The 21,431-nt window shown below is 47.2% G+C and overlaps 1 protein-coding gene across 1 annotated transcript; it reads right to left on the reverse strand.

Annotated features, from left to right (window-relative positions):
• Positions 1-783: 783 nt before the first annotated feature.
• On the reverse strand, positions 784-19,481 carry LOC120981173 (catalase). Its single transcript, XM_040410694.1, has 13 exons — positions 19,332-19,481; positions 13,767-13,938; positions 13,076-13,186; positions 12,834-12,964; positions 12,080-12,184; positions 11,077-11,202; positions 8,307-8,498; positions 7,875-8,027; positions 6,919-7,057; positions 6,505-6,635; positions 5,138-5,245; positions 3,826-3,912; positions 784-1,469 (listed from the first exon to the last, which is right to left on the reverse strand). Exons 1-13 carry the CDS (start codon positions 19,395-19,397, stop codon positions 1,404-1,406), a joined length of 1,587 nt encoding a protein of 528 aa, XP_040266628.1. The 5' UTR covers positions 19,398-19,481; the 3' UTR covers positions 784-1,403.
• Between the last annotated feature and the right edge of the window lie 1,950 nt (positions 19,482-21,431).

Raw genomic sequence — 21,431 nt, forward strand, 5'->3', positions numbered from 1 at the left:
ACTGTGTCCATTATCCCTATACTGTGACATCACTGTGTCCATTATCCCTGCACTGGAATCAAGAGCACTCTACCAAAGGGTAGAAATAGCAGCGCACTGCACCAGAAGACTTCAGATAAATAAAAATGTATTTTAAAAGTTTGTTTTTTTCCCCTCTCTCTCATCTGAAGTCTTCCAGCGCATTCTACCAAAGAACTGCTCCTGTTTCCTGTACTCTCCGAATCCAGTGCAGTGGCAGCCTGGTCTCTCCCTGCCAGTGTGGGGGGTAGACCTTCACCTAGCCTTGCACAACACCAGTGGGTAAGTTACCTTCTGCAGTGGCCTCAACCCCATTTTAATGAAGATATTACACAGGGAGCCCCCCCCCTTCCCCCCTAGTTTTCACCATTATCCCTACACTGACATCACAGAGTTTATTATTCCTGAGGTGTCACTGCATTCTCTCTGTGCTATACTGTAACATCTGTTTCCGATCCACACAACTTTGGAACGTTAAAGTATAGTACAAACTTTCTCCTAGTCAGGTGTTCTGTGTAATTGAGGCAGCTTCGGGGGGACCCACTGTGAAAAGCCCATTTAAAAGCTATGGCAACCAATCAGTTAGTTATTATGGGCAACAAGGCCAGGTTTTCTGTTAGGCAGTTTTGATAAATCAGGTCCACGTGTGATATTGCACTCTGGTAGAAGGGGTACGTGCAGCACAGTACTTACCCAACCACTTTCAGTCCGTTCCCCCCCCCCTTTATTTGAACAGGACTCCTGCAGTATGAGAAACATTCCACGTTTTAACTGCGTATAGGTTTATTGTAAAAACAAAAAAATTATATAATTAACATAGGACGCCTTTCCAGTTACAGAAAAACCAACATCTAACACAACAGATGAACAACCACCATAATGGACACGTACTGAAGTGCTCCACTAGACAGACGTAGCCCTGGCGAAGTACATACCCCATGAGATTTGTGCACCGTGGGTAGTTTACTGCAATTTCTGAGATCTGTCATCTGAAGGCACGGTGTAAACGATTACAAGAGCTTATAATAACTTGTATTAATACTTGCCGAAAGGTTAGTTGTATAAAACTGCGAACTGTGCAGCACCGATGGCGGGGTCTATAGCCTGATCCCTCCACCTGTCTGCAAACTGATTCAAGACTACACTAATCGATCACTGCACTGTTAATTTTACTGTAATAAGACTTATCAAAAATTTGCTTCTATTTGTGATCAAGTGCACATAACCTTTGCAGGTTTGTGAATCGGCTTAAAAAAACCAAAAAGATATATAATAATTTGAAAGCCTGAGAATTGCAGTACATTCGAGATGGTCTTATTTAAGCAATATGCTACAAGTAAAAGGCAGGTAAAGATGCTGTGGACGGATCCTCCCGAGGAAGGAGTCTACAAGTTGGACTTGTCATTTGCAGTCACATGGGCGGAATGCTGGGTGTAAGTCTTCACGGTTCTCTGTAGAAGAAAAAAAAATTAAAATAAATTATCTATAATACTAATACTATAACGTAGTGTGCTGCTGACCGCTCCTAATTCACCAGCACCAGGTTGGTGTTCTGGTCTGCCTTGTTACAGATACAGTGGAGCTGTAGCCCAGTCACAGTCCATTTCTGCAAGACCACGGTGACATCTCACTTGCTACTCCCTCCACTTCTGCCCATCACACTGAAAACACGGTTTGCTTAGATTTTCATATTGATTACCTATCCTCAGGGAAGGTAATCAATATCTGATTGGTGGGGTCCAGCAGCCAACCGATCAGCTGTCTGAAAAGGCCATGGCACTCTAGTGACCACTTCCTCTTCCCAGGCCGTATGAGGTCACTTTCATTGGTCACACGGCCTAGGCGCAGCTCGGCCCCATTCAATTCAATGAACCTGCCGCTATCCAATGTGGATGGTACTGTGCTTTGCAAGTCGTGAGGAGACTGCGGCGCATTAAACAGCTGATCGGCATGGGTGCCAGGTGTAGGGCCTTCACCAATTCGATATTGATGACTAGGGCTGCACGAAGTGAACTTTGGATGCTTCACCCGAAGTCACTTCGTTCAAAGCTTCAGAACAATACTGTACGGAGGTTTGTCTCTGTGCAGTGTTAGAACAGCCGAAGTTAGTTATTCACAAAGTCGTGCGTGGATTCGTTAAATAACTTCAGTAGTTGATTTTAAGTGGAAAACCCACTTTAAAACTTGAAAAATGAACTCCGCTTCGGTTCTGACTAGTACCTCGGAATCAAAGCCAAGTTCGGTTTTAAGTTTTAAAGTGGTTTTCCACTAAAAAATATAAAATAAAAATCAACTATCGAAGTTATTCAACAAAGCCAGGTGTGACTTCATGAATAACTAACTTCAGCTGATCGGAGCTCATACATTCTAATACTGTACAGAGGGCGGATGCTCCCATAATCACTGGGTTAGCACAACTTAAAGAAGACCTTTCACCAGAATAAAGTATCTAAACTGACTATATAGACGTGTAGAGCGGCGCCCAGGGATCCCCCTGCACTTACTGTTATCCCCGGGCGCCGCTCCGTTCTCCGGTTATAGCCTCCGGTATGTTACTAGTTAGGCTCCACCCAGGGGAACCTGCCGGCGTCTCTCCTATGCTGTAGCGCTGGCGAATCGCAGCGCTCAGCTCATAGCCAGGCTATGAGCTGAGCGCTGCGATTGGCCAGCGCTACAGTATAGGAGAAGGAGACCGTGGCAGGTTCCCCTGGGTGGAGCCTAACTAGTAACATACCGGAGGCTATAACCGGAGAACGGAGCGGCGCCCGGGGATAACAGTAAGTGCAGGGGGATCCCTGGGCGCCGCTCTACACGTCTATATAGTCAGTTTAGATACTTTATTCTGGTGAAAGGTCTTCTTTAAAGGACAGGTTCACACACACACACACACACTGAAGAACCCAACCGATTATCTCACCCCTTATACAGGTGAAACTAGAAAAATTAGAATATCGTGCAAAGTTGATTTATTTCAGTAATGCAAAGGTGAAACTAACATACGAGAGACTCATTACAGGCAAAGCAAGATATTTAAATCTTTTATTTGTTATAATTTGGATGATTATGGCTTAGTTTATAAAACCCCAAAGTCACAATCTCATGTCCTTTGCACAGGGGGTATGGATTAATTAGCTGACTAGAGGGTGACACTTTGAGCCGAGAATATTAAACCTTTTCACATAATTCGAATTTTAAGCTGCATTAATGCAATTCCTTTTAATTTGCATTACTGAAATAAATGGACTTTTGCACGATATTCTAATTTTTCTAGTTTCACCTGTATATAGGCATTGTCACACGTGCATGCACCTTCAAGCATACTGCAGGTGTCAAATATTGGGATCCATGTTTTGGGGTTATAAGTGAGACTGTTCAAGCGCTTACTACTACACCAGCATTATACCAATGGGTTCATTCCTGTTTTTTTGCCTCAGAGTTGAGGTGCTGGGTTGAATTCTCTTAATACGATGCACATCACCCTATGGGGAGACTACAGCCGTCCACAGAACTACAAAGTGATGGACGACACCTCACTCCTCTAAATGACTAGGACTGAAATTATAAGCGAGTCAATCTAAGTCATCAGATTGGAGAGAGATAATTACTAGGATTATTTACATGCATCAAACCAGCAGAATAAGGAGATACAATCATAAGAATGCCCAGTGTGTGAATGGGATCCTTCACCTGCCTTATGTGCCAAGGCTTATAAAGAGTCATACGGAAACCTCCTGTAATACAGGAGAGAGCAGCGCCTGACTGCCAAATTATGGCGGCATTTACATAGCATTCCCGCAAAGTGATTACCTTACTGCGGCCTTCTGCATTGTACTTGTCCAGCAGAGCCTGGACACGGGAGCCGTACTCTGGGTGAACGTCAGAGAAATTTTTCACCTGGTAGAGAAAAAATATGGCAGTTTACTTTTTAGCACAATAGATTTTATATACAAAAGCGCGTCCATGCAGCTGCAGCCCTCTCCTTATTTTAGCTCAAGGGGCATGCCTTTTGTGCTGCAGCTCTCTGCCTATCAAAGCTCGGAGGGGCTGTGTCCTTTCTGCTGCAGCTTCCTCCCTGTAAGGCACCCTGCAAATGACCGTATCCTTTTTGCGGTCCGGAAACTGGATCTGCAAAATATGGATACTGGCCATGTGCACCTAGTTTTCTTGGCGCCCATTGTAGAAATGACTATTCTGGTCTGCAAAATGGGCAAGAACAAGACCTGTTCTACAATCTGCGGCATGTCTACACAGATGACATCAATACGGAGAACGTTCCAATAGAGCCATATTGGTCCATGTGTATAGGATAATAAAAAAAAATAAAAATTATTTCAGAAACACTGCAACCAGTCAATCCTTTAAAGGGGCCCTAAACTTAAAAGGGCTTCTGTCAGCCCACTAAAGTTTTTTTTTTTTTTTTTGTTTAATAATCCCTACACTGCGATCTCTGCATACATAAGTAAAATAATAATTTTCGTTCAGTAGAATTTGATAAAACGCTACTTTTATAATAATATGTAAATTACCTTGCTACCAGCAAGTAGGGCGGCTACTTGCTGGTAGCAGCCGCATCCTCTGACCCCAATGACGCCCCCTCCGCATTGTGATTGACAGGGCCAGGGAACGGAATCGTTCTCTGCTGGCCCTGCCTGTTTTCATTCAATATCTGGCGCCTGCGCCACGGCCGTACCCATCTTCAATCTGCGCAGGCGCACTGAGAGGCGGCCACTCACTCAGCCGCTCGCTCCTCAATGCGCCTGCGCCGGGTGTAGATGTGACGTCATCAGCGCAGGCGCATTGAGGAGTGAACGGCCGAGTGAGTGGCCGGAGGGGGCGTCATTAGGGTCGGAGGATGCGGCTGCTACCAGCAAGTAGCTGCCCTACTTACTGGTAGCAAGGTAATTTACATATTATAAAAATAGAGTTATCAAAATTCTACTGAACGAAAATTATTTTACTTATGTATGCAGAGATCGCAGTGTAGGGTTATTAAAAAAAAAAAAAAAAAAAAGGTTTAGTGGGGTGACAGAAGCCCTTTAAAGAGTAGATGTACAACATACAGTTCTGAAAATGTCCATCTATATAATTGGGGGGGGGGGGGGGGGCAGAATATACTCACAGCTCTTTTTTGGATGAACAGCTGGGCGTCCTTCAAGTGTCCAGCGATGTTCTCAACCAACCTCTGGCGTTCTTCTTCACTCAACACTTTGGTGTAAAAGTCACGAACCTGCGGAGGAAAGAAAAATAAAATATAAGTCAGGCGACATGTCAGAAAGAAAAAGACAGAGCACAGGCGTTACCTCATCTTAATCTCAGCTGGAAACGTACACTAGGTTTTAATGATGTGGGGCAATATTGTGCCACGCAGCAAAACCACAGTGGTTTATATAGGTTCCCCAAGAAGGGGGGGGGGGAAATTTAAATCAAATCAAGCCAGATATCTTCCTTGGCATCAGCTATCTAGGAGTTAAATATTGATCAGATTGCTGGGGACCCGACTCCCAGCACCCCCTTCATCATGCACGAAGCACAGCACCATACATAGTATAGTGGCTGTGTTTGGTACTGCAGCTCTGTCATTCATTTGAATAGGAACGAGCCATAGAAAGGCTACGAGACTGATTGACTTGAGGAAGGGCCCATTCCCATACCGGATTGGTGGATGGTTAAATAGGCCATCAATATACGACACAGTATAAGTTCCAGAAAACCCCCTTTAAAGTTTCATGCACACAACCGTTGTTTCGCGGTCTGTTTTTAAGTGATCAGTTGTTCCATATCTGAGGTTTTTTCTCCCCCTCCGATTTAAGTCCTCTTCCGCTCCGTTATGCCACAAAACATCCGTATGCGATCTGTTTTTTTGGAGATCGGAAACCGTAACTTATTAAACCAAACACATGAGCAATATGGGCTGGACATGGCACTTCTACAGTATGGATCCGCAAAATACAGATGTGTTCCGTGTGCGTTCCCTAAGGGCTCATGCACACGAACGCATTTTCTTTGCAGACTAGATTGTATGCGGAACCATTCACTTCAACGGGTCCGCAAAATCAACAGAAGGTAGTCAGTGTGCATTCCGTATTTCCGTTCCGCAAAAAAGTAGTGCATGTCCTAACATTGTCCGCAAATCACGGTCCAACGCCCCATTCAAGTCAATGGGTCCGCAAAAAATACGGAACGCATCCGTATTTTGCAGATCCATACTGTAGAAATGCTTGGCCGAGCCCATATTGCTCGTGTTTGGTGATTAATAAGTTACTGATCCGCAAAAGAAACGGATAGCATACGGATAGGTTTTGTGGAATAACGGAGCGGAAGAGGACTTAATCAGAGAAAAAAAAAAAAAAAAAAAAAAAAAAAAAAAAGTGGGTTTATAGATCACTTTTTGAAACAGGACAAGCAGCCAACCCACAGACCTCATTCGTCCCTGTGGCAATGGCCCCTGCAGACTGAGATAACGCACCCCCTCCCCAAACACCTCACCTGTGAGACATTGTCCTCATCACTGCTGTTGTAGCGATACACATCAGCAGACACCCGGAATCTGCTTTCTCGGGCAGAAGGCTGAACATCAGGAGCAGAGAAGCTGTTGGGGTAATAATTTGGAGCTCCACCTGTATGGGGGAAGGGGGGAAAGAAGATTAAAAAAAAGAAATTACAAATGCCATTGAGCATTATCCCCTTAGGCTACATGCACCCAACCCAAAAAAAAAAAAAAAAAAAAAAAAAAAAAAAAGCATTAAAGGGTTTTTCCCATACAACAATCCAGCATTATCTGATCCACGGGAGTCCAACGGCAGTCAGAGCTAGCCACCATCCAGGTTACAGCACATTCAGTCAAGGACAGCCACTGGTTCCCAGCACCATTTTCATGCAGTGTGACGGGTTAACACTTACCCTGGTTGTCAGAGAAGCACATGGGTCCGTCCCGTTGGTAATTGGCTACACGAGTCCTGTAGGGGCAGTTCACAGGTAACTGGAGATAGTTGGCACCCAAGCGGTGTCTGTGTGTGTCTGGGTATGAGAAGAGCCGACCCTGCAACATACAAAGAGTTACCTTTACTCAAGGAGTTCTATGTGAAAGGAAGACCTTTAATCTCTTAAAGGGGCTGTTCAGCAAGGTACTGTGATGAGAAACTGTTCAGTTTCCCTACAGCAGCACCACCACAGGTAAAATATAGAATTACACAGTGTCCAGTGAACTCCATAAGCTGCCTGTGTAATGCATGGACATGGAAGGTCATTACATTAAATTAGAAACGTCTAGTAGGCGCCTGCTTTAACGGCTTACACAAATCTCAGACATTTATAGCATATCCACAAAATATACTATTAAAAGATTTTCTGGGAATGATACTGATGGCCTGTCCTCAGAACGGTGGGGCCCCAACGCCCATAATCAGCTGATTTAAAGGGGCACAACACTCCAGAAAAAGCTGTGGCCCTCTCAGATGGTTTACCAGGTACAGCTTCATACTTCCCATAGTGGCCGTATCTGGTATTGCAGAGCAGTCCCATTTATATGCTACTAAGAGCAGAGAGCTGCAAGACCAGACACTACAAAAAGTAGAGAGCTGTACCTGGGTAAGGAATAAAGGGGGCACAGTTTTCTGGAGTGCCATGGCCCCATTAGTAAGCTGCAGGGGCCAGAAGTTGGACCCCCACAATCTGATATTTGCCATCTGTTCCACAGTCCAGGTAAACTGCTTTAACTTAAGTTTGTCCCACATGTGGGAAGTGCCCCCCATTGTGAGATCGGTGGTCCTTGGCATAACCGCACATTATTTCTGTGCATTCCATGAACAAGCAGAGTTTTAAAAGGAGGTCCATGCAAAAATGATCCTGGAGCTCACCTGCAACATTTTATCTGGGCTTGGCTCTATCCCAGGAGGCATGTTACTTGGATCAAAGGCACTCTGCTCCACCTCTGCAAAGTAGTTGGCTGGGTTACGGTCCAGGACCATCTTACCCACAGGGATGAGAGGGTAATCCTTGTGAGGCCAGATCTGAAAGAATGGAATAAAACACTTGAGTAAAATATGAAGGCTACATAAGGCTATTTTCCGGCAGGCTGTAGTTTTTGTCCGGCCGCCTCTCGGCACGTTTGCCACGCTGCGGTCGGACCTCCAGCCCGCCCCCATTATAGTGAATGGGGCCAGGGCAGACTTCCGGTGGCACGGTGAGCTAGCAGGCTGTTCCCCTGCCGGAACAGACCGCTGGACCCTGCCGCCAGTGTGAAAGTAGCCCAAATGGTTCATGGTCATCTCCCTGAGGTTACTACTCACCTTAGTCAAGTCAAAAGGATTGAATGGGTATTTCTCAGCTTGCTCGAATGTCATGACCTGGATGTAGAAGGTCCAGGATGGGTAGTTTCCATTGGCAATGGCGTCATACAAGTCATTGATGCCATAGTCGGGATTTTCGGCAGCCAGGCGACCGGCTTCCTCCACAGTCAGATTTCTGATGCCCTGATTGGTCTTAAAAGAACACATAAGAAACGCATTATTGCAGCATGGCATGTCACCTGCAGCGAATGATAATCCTCTAGTATAAAGGCAGCGTTGGGTCTTGCATATGGTAAAATGCACCTAGGTCACCGATTTTTACTGTTCTTTATAGGAAAATATGACAGAACACCAGGAACAATACAGGCAACAATCTTAGAACTGCTACATGGCTGACCAGAAAAGGAATACATAGAAATAGGTTTTCCCAGATTGCCCTTCAGTACTTTGAAGGTTCCGAATTCAAATGGTTCCAAATCCAAAGTTCCAATCTGGGATGCCAGCTAAACTAAATGTCTTCAAGAGATTAAATTTTTTTAATTTAGTTACAGGACCAAAAAATAATGAATAAAAATTGGTTGCATTAGCCGTACAACAAGATGACCGCGCTCTACACAACCGTTCCAGATCCATACATACATGTCTCTAGGGGCGACATCTAGTGGCAGAAAGGTGTACTACATGCCTTACAAATAACTGGCGGTATGGTATCTCCCAAAAATAAAGAACATTTCGCTGGTGCCTCCCTTTGGAGTCAGTGTAACTTTTTAACAAGCTTTGGAAAATGACAAGGGTTTGTACTGATGAGAAGCAAATACCACGAAACAGCCATCTGCAGAAGGATGTTCGGCTTGGCTACTCTCCCTTGTCATGTTCCAAATCAATACGATTAAGCCTATTCAACCAAGCATTCTGCCTGGTGAGGTTGACCTTGGACTACAATACTAGCAGCCTTGTGGGGGGGGGGGGGGGGGGGATGCGTTCAGGAGCACTGAAGGGCTAGGCCCTGCCTCTCAGTGCACCGACGCTCTCACTGGCATAAAGAATAACTGTCTTCAAGATGCTGAAACCTATTTTACATAAGACAGATGTCATTTTAACCAGCAGGATCAACCCTACTTGGCAGTATGCATGGTTTAATAGAGTTGATCCTACTGACAGGTACCCTTATGCGGCATAAGAAAGCAGATCTATTCGATTTAAAATCTGTTTGGAAAACCAATAAGGATTAGGCCTCCTGCACACGAACGTATTTTTTTGCGGTCCGCAAAAACGGGTCCCGTTTTCCCGTGATCCGTGACTGTTTTTTCGTCCGGGGGTCTTCCTTGATTTTTGGAGGATCCACGGACATGAAAAAAAAAGTCTTTTTGGTGTCCGCCTGGCCGTGCGGAGCCAAACGGATCCGTCCTGAATTACAATGCAAGTCAATGGGGACGGATCCGTTTGACGTTGACACAATATGGTGCCATTTCAAACGGATCCGTCCCCATTGACTTTCAATGTAAAGTCTGGAGTCCCTTTTATACCATCGGATCTCGCACACTGGCCACCAATGTTGTTAATGCTATAGAGGGAGGGGGGCCGATGGGGGGCGCACACTGTGCCACCAACGAATTACTACAATAGAGGGAGGGGGGGGCGCACACTGTGCCACCAACAAATTATTACAATAGAGGGAGGGAGGGGGGGGGGGGTGCACACTGTGCCACCAACAAATTACTACAATAGAGGCCGCACTGGCCACCAATGATATTCAAACTGGGAGGGGGGGGGGGGGGAGGGTCTGCCCCCTGCTGCCTGGCAGCCCTGATCTCTTACAGGCCGTGATCAGCACAATTAACCCCTTCAGGTGCCGCACCTGAAGGGGTTAATTGTGCTGATCACGGCCCCCTGTAAGAGATCGGGTGCTGCCAGGCAGCAGTCTTGTACACAGTTTGTAGTGTATTCTAACTAGAAGCGTCCCCATCACCATGGGAACGCTTCTGTGTTAGAATATACTGTCGGTTCTGAGTTTTCACAAAGTGAAAACTCAGCTTTGAAAAAGCTTTTATGCAGACGGATCTTCGGATCCCTCTGTATAAAAACTAACCTACGGCCACGGATGCCAATCTTGTGTGCATCCGTGTTCTTTCACGGACCCATTGACTTGAATGGGTCCGTGAACAGTTGGCCGTGAAAAAAATAGGACAGGTCATATTTTTTTCACGGCCAGGAAACACGGATCTCGGATGCGGCTGCAAAACGGTGCATTTTCAGTTTTTTACACGGACCCATTGAAAGTCAATGGGTCCGTGAAAAAAAAACGGAACGGCACAACGGCCACGGGTGCACACAACGGTCGTGTGCAGGAGGCCTTAGAGATAGATTCCCAGTGATGACCTGATTCGGGAGGGGTGGGACAGCTTAAACACCTTTAAAGGGGCAAGGGCTTTTTTCAGCAGACCTGGTGATGTCACCGGCACTAAAGGGCTAGGACAGCACTAAAGCCTGCCCATTAGTGACAGTGATGTCACCGGGAACACCGCTAGGCAGAAGCCTCCGCATAGCAGTGTGGGTTTGTAAACGAAAAAGCCCTTGCACAGCGCAGGGCAAGGGAAAGCATCGGAGCATGAAATGCTTCCATGCTCATCTCAGAGGGACTGTCTGAGTGAAGGAGGGGTTATTTCCAAGTTCAGCTCTGAACCCGGGCAACCCCTTTAAGACATCCCACATGATAGATTCTATGTATCTGGGGTGCAGTCTAATACATACAGGGAGTACCAGGACCAACCTTGAAATGGAATTTACAATACACCGGCTCATTTTTGGCATTGATCAGTTTAAAGGTGTGAGATCCGTAGCCGTTCATGTGTCGGTGACCATCAGGGATACCGCGGTCGGAGAACAGGAAGGAAACCTGGGAGGGCAAAAGGCATAAAGTGTTTAGAGGAGTGTTAAAAGCGGTCAATTATATGACTATTAGATCACGCCAAGAGCAAATTTGGAGGAGATCCTGCACATCAAAGACGAAGTAAACAAACTCCTGCCCCACCTATTTTATCCCAAACGTCATGAGCTGTAATTACATTAAATGGGGATTTGCTCACTTTACTCAGAGAAGCAATTGCGGTGTTAATAAAATGTCAGCACTGAGTAATCCTGGGGCAGGACCATGACCATTGCCGCATGGACGCCAACCTAGAAGCATCTCACAATAATAAACTGTATTGCGAGAGGTCTACTGAACCCAGCATTCACGTGCTGCCTCCCACCGGCATAGCAGAGCTGCTAGGTCCCAGCACACCCAGATCAGCTCTAGATACAATATACCTTTGTAGTTCAGCTCACCACAATATATCCTAAAGGGGTTGTCCCACTAAGAAAACGTATCCCCTTTTCACAGACAAGTGTCTGATTAGCGGGGCCCCAATGGTCAAACCTCTGTCAATCTAGAAAACGGAGCCCCGTTCAACCCCATTTTATCTAAGCAGCAGTAACGCATCAGTGCGGCTGCTTCATTCAACTCTATGGGGCTGCCAGAGAGAACAGCACTTGGCCATCTCAGGCAGGACTACAGAGCCAAATGGAGCAGCACGCATTGTGACTAGTGGACATCCCTGCCCATGGGACCCCTATCTCCTGTAATAGGCGTTATCACACAACGGCCACCAGGGTAGCATGGGCTCAGTTTTGCAGCTCTCGGCTCCAACTGATGAAGGTGCGCCGGGGGAGATAAGGAGTTGAGCAAGAACACCCTTTTAGCGACAATGGGGCTGGTAATAAAGAACATTTACCTGGTGGAGAGATTCAGGACGAAGTGACCAGAAATCCCACACCATGTCAGGGTCTTTCATGTGAGTCTGGGGGTTTCTCTTCTGGGAATGGATGAATGATGGGAACTGAAATAAATAAAAAAACATATGAAAACTGTGCACCTGAACGAGACTATTCACCAAAACCTCTCCCAGTCCTATAAACATGTATGTTATTACAGCCATTTCAACAGGGGCAGGGAAATACCTCTGGCGCCACTTATCTCTTGGAGCTGTCCCAAAACACATTAGGTTGTTAAGAGATCCTGCTGAAATTGGTGCATTACGTGGAAAACGTGAACAGAGCAGGAGGGGTTAATGGTCAAGACGTTGGAGGTTATATAAATATACACGGTGCGAACCTCAGAATCACATCTTAGGTCACGTCACGGTCAATGACTTTGTATGGGGTGGGGGGTCCTTAAGCCACATGCAACTGCTGCAGCAGCCAATAACTGGCCTCAGCAGTTTAATGCCCTATGCCATGTCAGTGATTGGTTGCAGTGGTCACGTGCAGTCAAACAATGCATGAGCAATGCTGCTATCATCTATGGGACTACCACAGATAGGCGCGAGCACCATACTCCGCTATCTTTAGGAGTCCTACAGAGACTGAATGGAGTGGCACGGTGCATGCTTGACCCTGCTCTGCACGACACAAGCGGTTGGGCCTCCACCCAGTAGACACTTGTCGCACGTCTTGTTCTGGGAGCTCGCAACACTATAGAAAACTTACCAACATCGCATCACGGATGAAAAAAATTGGGGTGTTATTTCCAGTCAGATCCCAGTTTCCATCCTCTGTGTAAAACTTCACGGCGAACCCGCGGGGGTCACGCACGGTGTCTGCTGAGCCAGCCTCTCCAGCTGCGGGAGGGGAGATTGTAAATCACTGAAAAATCTTCAAAATCTCTTAAAAACAAGCCAGATTCCATTGACCACCATGAAAAAAATAAAAATAAAATATATATATCTTACCGACGGTGGAGAAGCGCGCGGCGATCGGGGTCTTCTTCCCAATCTTTTCAAATACTTTGGCTTTGCTATAGTTAGTGATGTCATGAGTCACCTCAAAATAGCCAAAGGCCCCTAAAGAAATAAAAGCAAAATGAAGTCTGCGCTTAAAGAGGCTCTGTCCAGCAGGATCAACCCTAATAAACCAGACATACTGCCTGGTAGTGGGTCATTCTGCTGCTTAAAACTATACCTTTCTTAATCAGCATGATGACCCCTACCAGACAGTATGTCTGGTTTAATAGGGTTGATCCTGGTGACTGAGCAGCTTTACAATTTTTGAAGAATAAAAGATTTGCAAAGTTAATTAAATTTGGTTTTAAAATTGTCCACTAAAGGGGGGGGGGGAGGACTTGCAAAAAGTGTGTTTACTCTTTAAATTATAATAGTGGCTGCACACCGTCACCACTAGGGGGAGCATAAGCGCTTACTGAAGACAGATTTACTATGGCGCTCAATGTATAGTAAGTCTAAAAACCTCCCCTTCGTGATGGATCTATGGCTGCATGGAGGAAAGCAGAAGATTTGGAGCTCTGTATTGCCAGGGCCTGATGATGGCAAATTACACGTGATGTATCGGACCCCCACCCCCATTAGCTAAAGAGGGCCCAGCCCAACCCTGCGGCAGAGGGATGATCTCTGGAGGGCTCCTCACCTGCTCCTTTGGCATGCACCACTCTTTCAGGGATTCTCTCCCGGTCAAAGTGCGCCATCTCATCTGTGAACACCACATCCTGAACCAGCAGGGGCCCGCGGGGTCCGATAGTCAGGAGGTTCAGCTTATCGCATATGGGATTCCCACCGCCTGTCGTCAGGACGTCCTGCTTCTGAAGAAACACAAAACAGAGACCGATAAGACATGAGGGTCTGCATACCACGCTGGGTGAGGGGTCATTATATGAAGATGCGCTTGTACTGGAGTAGTCACGTGGACAAAAACATGGTTTGACATCTGGGAATTGGTACAGTGATCCCTTTACATGAAAGATGTCCTTGGCCCCCAACACCTAGCATGTCTTCTACTAAATAATTGTATTCCCCATGACAAAAAAAAAACACCCTCTCAAAACTGTATGCTGTCCCCCAGTTACTCCTCCTGGAAATCACAAGTAAAGTAGCAACTGGGAAGGTGTGCCTACATACACCGCCAACAGACCAGTCAGTGCTGACTGTAGTGACCTTTAAAAAGGGGAATCGGTAACACCCACTTGTCAACTTATGCAAACATTTCCATGGGGAATAGCAGAGGAACAGGCCAATGCAGAATTCTCTCTCCATTCAGTCTCCACCTAGATGTGGAGCATTGGTCATGGTCCGAAGACCCCGATTCTCTGGGGAACCCCACCTAGATGTCATTTATGGCATATCCTGCAAAATCCATTCCCATCTCAGACCATGGTGGCCATATCGCTAGGGCAGCGGTGTGCCCTCCTTCACTCTGACAGCTGCGTTCCACCTCTGGGACCTGCATCTATCAGACAACGGGGGTAGATTCTAGAGATATGCCCCCCCCCCCCCCCCCAATTGTCTGAGATAGGGGAATACCCCTTTAAGGGACCCACAGATCTGAGGAAGATCTGCATTAACCGTGTGTGAAGGGGAAAAGGATTCAGCATGGCCCCTGCAGAATGTCCCATACACTGCCCGTTCAGCCCCGCCGAGAACTTGGTGACACCAGAGGACACCCCCCCCACCCCTTCTAGGGTGCAACAGTTTGGAGTCGCCGACACATGAAGTCCCCAAGGGGGTCTCACAAGTGTTACAGCTGCATTGTGTTACCATAGGCTTTATGACCCATTAGTGGGTCAACGCCACCAAGTAGGACATTGCAGCGAGATTAGTTTCATCATTTTATGGTCGTCCCATCCATTTATATTTCTCAATAGCTGGCTCAGGCATCGCTGCGTGTGCGCTAATTCTTCCCTTATGTAAGCAGCCCAACCCCTCGGGCTCCACGTTGAAGCCTGGCTGACCGACAATCATGAGACGAGATCCAGTCATCTGACGGCCCGGTGGGAGCTGCACTTCATGTGATCACGGCGGCGCGAGCTGCTCTGTGTAAACGGCCCCCGCTATAGGATTACACCCAGTCTGTACATTCAGGGTAAAGGTCGCCTGCCATTTCTTCTTTACTCCTAACATAATCCTGAGACTTCACCGAGTGCACACTTGGCTGGACCGAGGATGCATGTATTCGATAGGGAGAAAGCACCAAGCCACCTCTGGCCACCGCTTGCCTGCCTTCAAACCATAGGATGTGACGTATTAAACTCCAACAAGTCTTTCTAGTTCTTTGCTACTGGGAAAGAGACAGGACGCCGCCATACGTGTCAGCCAACCAGTCCCACCCAAATCGGCAAGTCCAGCGTATTTACATCTAACCCGTATGGGCTCCTCAACTGTCCTTGTATTATAGGAGCATAGATCAGTAGGGGGCATGTCCAAGTACGAGCTCGGTGACCCGCACTCATCCGACATTGGTGGCATATCCTAGCAATACGTCAGTGTCTGGGACGAGACAACCCCCTTAAGGCCTCTTGCACACGGCCGTTGTGTGTGGCCATACGGCGGTTCCGCAGTACACGGGGCACCGGCCGTGTGCATTCCCCTTCATGGATGCGGATCTAGTCACTTGAATGAGTCCGCAAATCCGGAGATGCAGTGCGGAACCACTACGGAGTGCTTCCAATCCGTGCTTCCCTTCCGCAAAATAAAAATACATTTAACTCTAAATCTAAATCTCTTTTTGCAGATCAGACCCATTCAAGTTGAAGGGGTCTTTATCCGTCCCAGAGGCGCGCATGGACGTTTGCCTGTGCATTGGGGACCACAAATTGCGATCCCCAATGAGTTTGTGATAGATTTTACACTGAAATGCAGCTGAGCTGCAATTCTAGGAACAGCCTGGGGACAACAGTGGCGCTGTTTCAAGGAGAGGAGAAAAGGGAATCAGACCCTTATTCTAATATTACCTTTACTTAATTTACTAGGAAACAGTCCCTACCAGGTTATGAGACGCCTGAACTGCGTACTGCGCGCTGGATTACGTTCAGAGACAAAGCAAACGTACCTAGAACAGTCTGCATTAGAGCAAAGGTCATGGAGAACAAGCACAAAAGTCAAAACAACATGGCAATCGGGGGCGTTACAGGGGCAGAGTCCTCCAGACCTGGACCGCCGTTATCAGCCCAAGGTCTGGAAGAATATTTACCAGCGCCCTTCCCCCATACCGCTGGGTAGTGCAGGGTTTACCATGATGCAGCAAAATTCACTTTCTCGGTCGTTAACCCTGGATTAGCAGATGTTCCGGTTTATTGGACCACTAGAACGTTACTTCTAACAAAGAACTCCTGGATTAAAAGGAGATAATTACACAGAATACGGTCATATAAAATATTTATTATACCGCACTGTGCCAGGAATCAGGCACCAGAGGAGATAACACATGCTGCGACAGCAGACAAAGTCCAGCGCACCGATGACAGAGGATAAGGGAGCGTTCACATCACCGTTATTTTTCCGTTCTTCTGATCCATCAGAAGAACAGAAAAAATTAAAGAAAAAAAAAAAAAAAAAAAAAAAAGTTCTCCGTTAGACATTTGGCATCTGTTTGAGCCATTTCCATCTGAAATCCATTAAAATAGAAATTGCACACAATACTTTTTTTGCCAAACAAAACAGAACTAACACGGAAATGGCCCAAACGGATGCCAGAAGTGCAGAACTGAACTTGTTTTTTCCACTGATGAATAATAGGAGATTTGGAAGTTCATTTTCTGCTGAGCAATGTCAGTGAATGACGGATGACACACGGACCAACCACGGACCCTTCACGGAAGACACACGGACCAACCACGGATCCTTCACGGATGACACACGGACCAACCACGGACCCTTCACGGAAGACACACGGACCAACCACGGACCCTTCACGGATGACACACGGACCAACCACGGACCCTTCACGGATGACACACGGACCAACCACGGATGAAACGTATGCTTTTTTTTTTACGTATGTGACATCGACACAGAAATGTGGTGGGGTGCCTAACGATAGTGTGAACTCGTCCTAAGGGCTCATGCGCAAAAAATGTATTATTTGTCCACTTTTTTTGCAGGTCGGATGCGGACCCATTCGCTTTAACGAGGACGCAAAAGATAAAGAACATTTCCTATACTTGTCCGCATTACGGACAAGGATAGGACTGTTCTACAGACGGCAGGAAGTTCCATTCTGCCAAACGCACACGGCCGGTATCCGTATTTTGCGGATACGCAAAACAGGCTACGGTCAGGTGCATGGAGCCCCAAGTCTGTTCGGTTATTTTTACTGTGCGATGAATGTCGTTAAGACAAGGACTCAGACAATGGCGGGATTTTATTTTCATCCCACAGAAAGGAGTTTTACCTGCAGTATTTTATACGGAACATTAAATAGTTCCATTAAAAAATAAAAATATAAAAAACACTGAAAAGGAGTCTGGTCCCAAAGGAGCTAAAAAGGGCCACACAGCCCTGAACGATGACCGCCCCATAGGCACAGAGTTGGGCTGCTTCTCGGCTGTACCCTTAGAGTTCCACCGTTAGCCAATATTCACCCCCCCCCCCCCCCAAACTTCTCTAATGTCAATAATACAAGATACTGCATTTACTGGGGGGGGGATTCGGTCAACGCGTTTCAGGCTCCATTTCCTCCTAGGAAAGGAGGGGAGGAGGTCATTGCTCCCCACCAACTACACTATTTTTAACAGCGCTGCTCAAAATACTTTGCCGCTGGCTTTCAGCAATTTCCGTGAAAGTTTCTGAACTTTCAGCTGCAGGTCCCATGCTCCACCCTGCCAAAATCCACCCTAAAGGGGAACTCTCACATGAAAGCGCTGGTATACCGTCAGTACATCATCTGTGGGGCTCCGACCTCTGGGGAACCCATGACCATCAGCACTCTTTTCTAAGTTTTCCCTGCACATTGACAACCCCAGTGGACCGGAGAGGGTCTTAGAGGTCGGACCCCCACGTTCATAAAGTGATGGCCTATCCAACACTTTACAAGACGCAATTAACCCTTCAAAAAGATGGTGTTTCGGTCTAAAGTAATGGAAAGATAGGTCACTGCCTAATGAAACAACCTGTAAATTAGTCTTCCTCTCATTTACAAGATCTCTGCTTGCTGTCTGCACATGATAACATTCTTCTTTACGTCTAGAGGCTGAAAACTCGCATCTTTCACTGCTGACTGTTTCCACAAGCCTGTGTGCAAGACAGGCCGGGTTTACACCCTCGGGTTTTTAAATGCAGGCGTGGATGAAGCAGTTGACTACTACCTCAATATTTATTTAATTTTTAAAACCCATTTAAAAAAAAAAAATAATAATTGCACCAGGAAACAGACAGGTGTAAACCGAGCCCAAAAGATCCTGCATGGTGCAACAAAAATGATAACAGGTGATTGGACCGCCAGCGCATTTCACTCCGAGGACTGGTTAGGACTGTCAAACTGTCAACTGTGAGAAGTATAAGTGTCCACAGGAGCCTGGAGGCAAAGAAGGTTCACATTCACTGGCAGTAAGCAGAGATCCTGAAGGCAGTGAGGAATTAAAAACACAAAGGAGGGAGTTTTACGGGACGTTTAGCACATGCTGGCAGATGAAAGGTCACTTACATCAGCTTTTCTGGTGCAAATTAATCCTGAAATCTACACCAGCGCCCAGCTGGCATACATTTCAGATTCTGGCGCACAGCACTGCCAAGATACTGCAGAAATGATTTTAAAAAATTGGGCACCACCTCACCTCACACTAAGTAGACCAAGGCTGCCATCAGAAACACTACCCTTGATAAAAGAACTCCTCAACATACAACAATTAACCTATATGTAGGATAAGAGACGAGAGTCACTAAAGTCAGTGCAAATGTCCCCTTTAAGTGCAACTCACACACCACTGACTTCTATGGGGTGCAATAATCCTTCACCCCCCCAATCAGGGTTTTCAGTGGTCTCCACTATGTGGTCTTCTAGCTGCTGCAGAACCACAACTCCCAGCATGCTCTGACAGCCTTCAGCTGATAGAGCATGCTAGGAGTTGTAGTATACCCAGGCAGTATATCTGTCAGCTCCACAGACACTGAGACCCGGCAGGATCACAGGAGACAGCTGGATGCCAGGGATAATACCCAGCCCCACTGCAGGTCACTGGCAGAGGTGTGACAAGCTGGGTACCTGGTTGCCCCGGCCCTCCTTCCAGAGCTTCATCTGGTCAGTGCTCTTATCCCTCTGGTCCGCCATGATGCCCCCACACACAGCGCTGGGTCTGCGCAGCAGCAGGATTTTATAACGAACTGAGGGACGCCCCGCCCATGCCAGGAGGGTTGGGCGCTGATTGGACGAGAGCGCTGGGAGTAGTAAGCGCTGATTGGTGGAGAGGAGCTGTCTGGTGAGAACGCCAGGAGGCAAAGAAAAAATAATGTCCAAAGGTCAATAGATGGAAGGAGCGGGGAGGGGAGGGGATGATAGAGAGGAGGGGAGGTGGGATAGAAGGGAGGAGAGAGGAGAAGTGGGGATAGTGGAGGGAGGATGATAGAGAGGAGGGGAGGTGGGATAGAAGGGAGGAGAGAGGATGATAGAGAGGAGAAGTGGGGATAGTGGAGGGGGGGAGGGAGGATGATAGAGAGGAGAAGTGGGGATGGTAGAGAGGAGAAGTAGGGATAGTGGAGGGGAGGAGACAGGATGATAGAGAGGAGAAGTGGGGATAGTGGAGGAGAGGAGGGAGGATGATAGAGAGGAGAAGTGGGGATAGTGGAGGGGAGGAGACAGGATGATAGAGAGGAGGAGAGGAGGGAGGATGATAGAGAGGAGAAGTGGGGATAGTGGAGGGGAGGAGGAATAGAGAGGAGGAGAGAGGATGACAGAGGGGGGGGATAGAAGGGAGGAGAGAGGATGATAGAAAGGAGAAGTGGGCATAGTGGAGGGGAGGAGGGATAGAGAGGAGGAGAGGGGATGATAGAAGCAGGGGTGTAACTATAGGGGAAGCGGCTGCTTTAGGGCCCTGACCCAGAAGGGGCCCATCCAGGAGGAGGAGGACTAAAAGATTTGGTCAGGGGCCCCTCAACAGTATTACACAATGAAATGATATACAGTGACAGTATAGAGAGTGTAGGAAACGGATGGAGCAGCTGCCGGGCCTGGTCTGAGAGAGCGATCTTTAGTAGCCACAGAAATGGGGGCGGCATGGAAGGAAGGGGTTGCGAAACAATTACTAGGGGAGGGGGGCCCAATTCAAAAATATGCTGTGGGGCCCAGTCATTTCTAGCTACGCCACTGGATAGAAGCTAGGGGAGAGTATGACAAAGAGGTGGAGGGATAGAGAGAAGTGGAGAGGGAGGATGGAAGTAATAGACAGGATAGTGATAGAAAAGAGGGGAGTAATAAGAGGGGTGATAGAGAGGAGGGGAAGAGTGATAGGAGGGATGGAGAAGAATAGAGAAGAGGGCAGTGAGTGACAGAGAGGAGGGGGTAGTAGTGGTTGCTGTATTTGTTGTACTCCCTATTCCCCCCTTACTGTATTTATTAAAGAGGACCTGTCCCGCTCCTGACACACCTATTTTAATAGCTTCATGCATTCCCCAGCGTGCGCTGTAGTAGGGGTGACCCTAATCTGATAAAGACCTTGACTCACCCCACATTAAATAGGACCTGTCACCGCTCCTGACATGCCAGTTTTAATAGCTTCATGAAATCACGATTCTGGAGCCTCTATTCTTACTGCTCTATGTTGTGTCGTTCCTTTATTATTCCTGCTAGAAGTTATGAATGAATTGCCAGCCGCCTGCAGTAAGGGTACAGAGGGAGGTAACCAGTTGGGGGCGTGTCCCTGTCTAAAAATGGCAGCTCTTATAGAGTGAGTCTGTGCAGGGACACACTCCCGACTGGTAACACCCATCTGTACCCTTACTGCAAGCTGCTGACAATTCATTCATCATTCTTTTGAGGAATGCCACAACATAGAGCCGTAAGAACAGATGCTCCAAAATCGTGATTACATGGGGAATGCATAAAGCTATTAAAATAGGTGTGTCAGGAGCGGTGACAGGTCCTCTTTAATGTGGGGTGAGTCAAGGTCTTTATCAGATTGGGTTCACCCCTTCTACAGCGCACGCTCTGCTGTGTGTATTAGTAGACTTCCGCCTTCATGTCCCGGTGTCCGGCGCAGGGTTCGTCGCCGCTCTTGGGTAGATAAAATTGTGAGCCCCACAGGGGGGAGATGGGAGCGACCACCATCGGTGTCCAACCGATGGGAAATAAATCCCACACGCCAGCCGA

The sequence above is a fragment of the Bufo bufo genome, chromosome 10, assembly GCF_905171765.1.
Source record: "Bufo bufo chromosome 10, aBufBuf1.1, whole genome shotgun sequence".
NCBI classification, from domain to species: domain Eukaryota; kingdom Metazoa; phylum Chordata; class Amphibia; order Anura; family Bufonidae; genus Bufo; species Bufo bufo.

Coding starts and splice junctions, on each gene's coding strand:
- LOC120981173 (XM_040410694.1), bottom strand. CDS start 19,397: ATGGCGGACCAGAGGGATAAGAGCACTGACCAGATGAAGCTCTGGAAG. Junction 13,187..13,766: donor GGTGCATGCCAAAGGAGCAG/GTGAGGAGCCCT, acceptor TTATTTCTTTAG/GGGCCTTTGGCTATTTTGAG. Junction 6,636..6,918: donor GTGCTTCTCTGACAACCAGG/GTAAGTGTTAAC, acceptor TCCCCCATACAG/GTGGAGCTCCAAATTATTAC.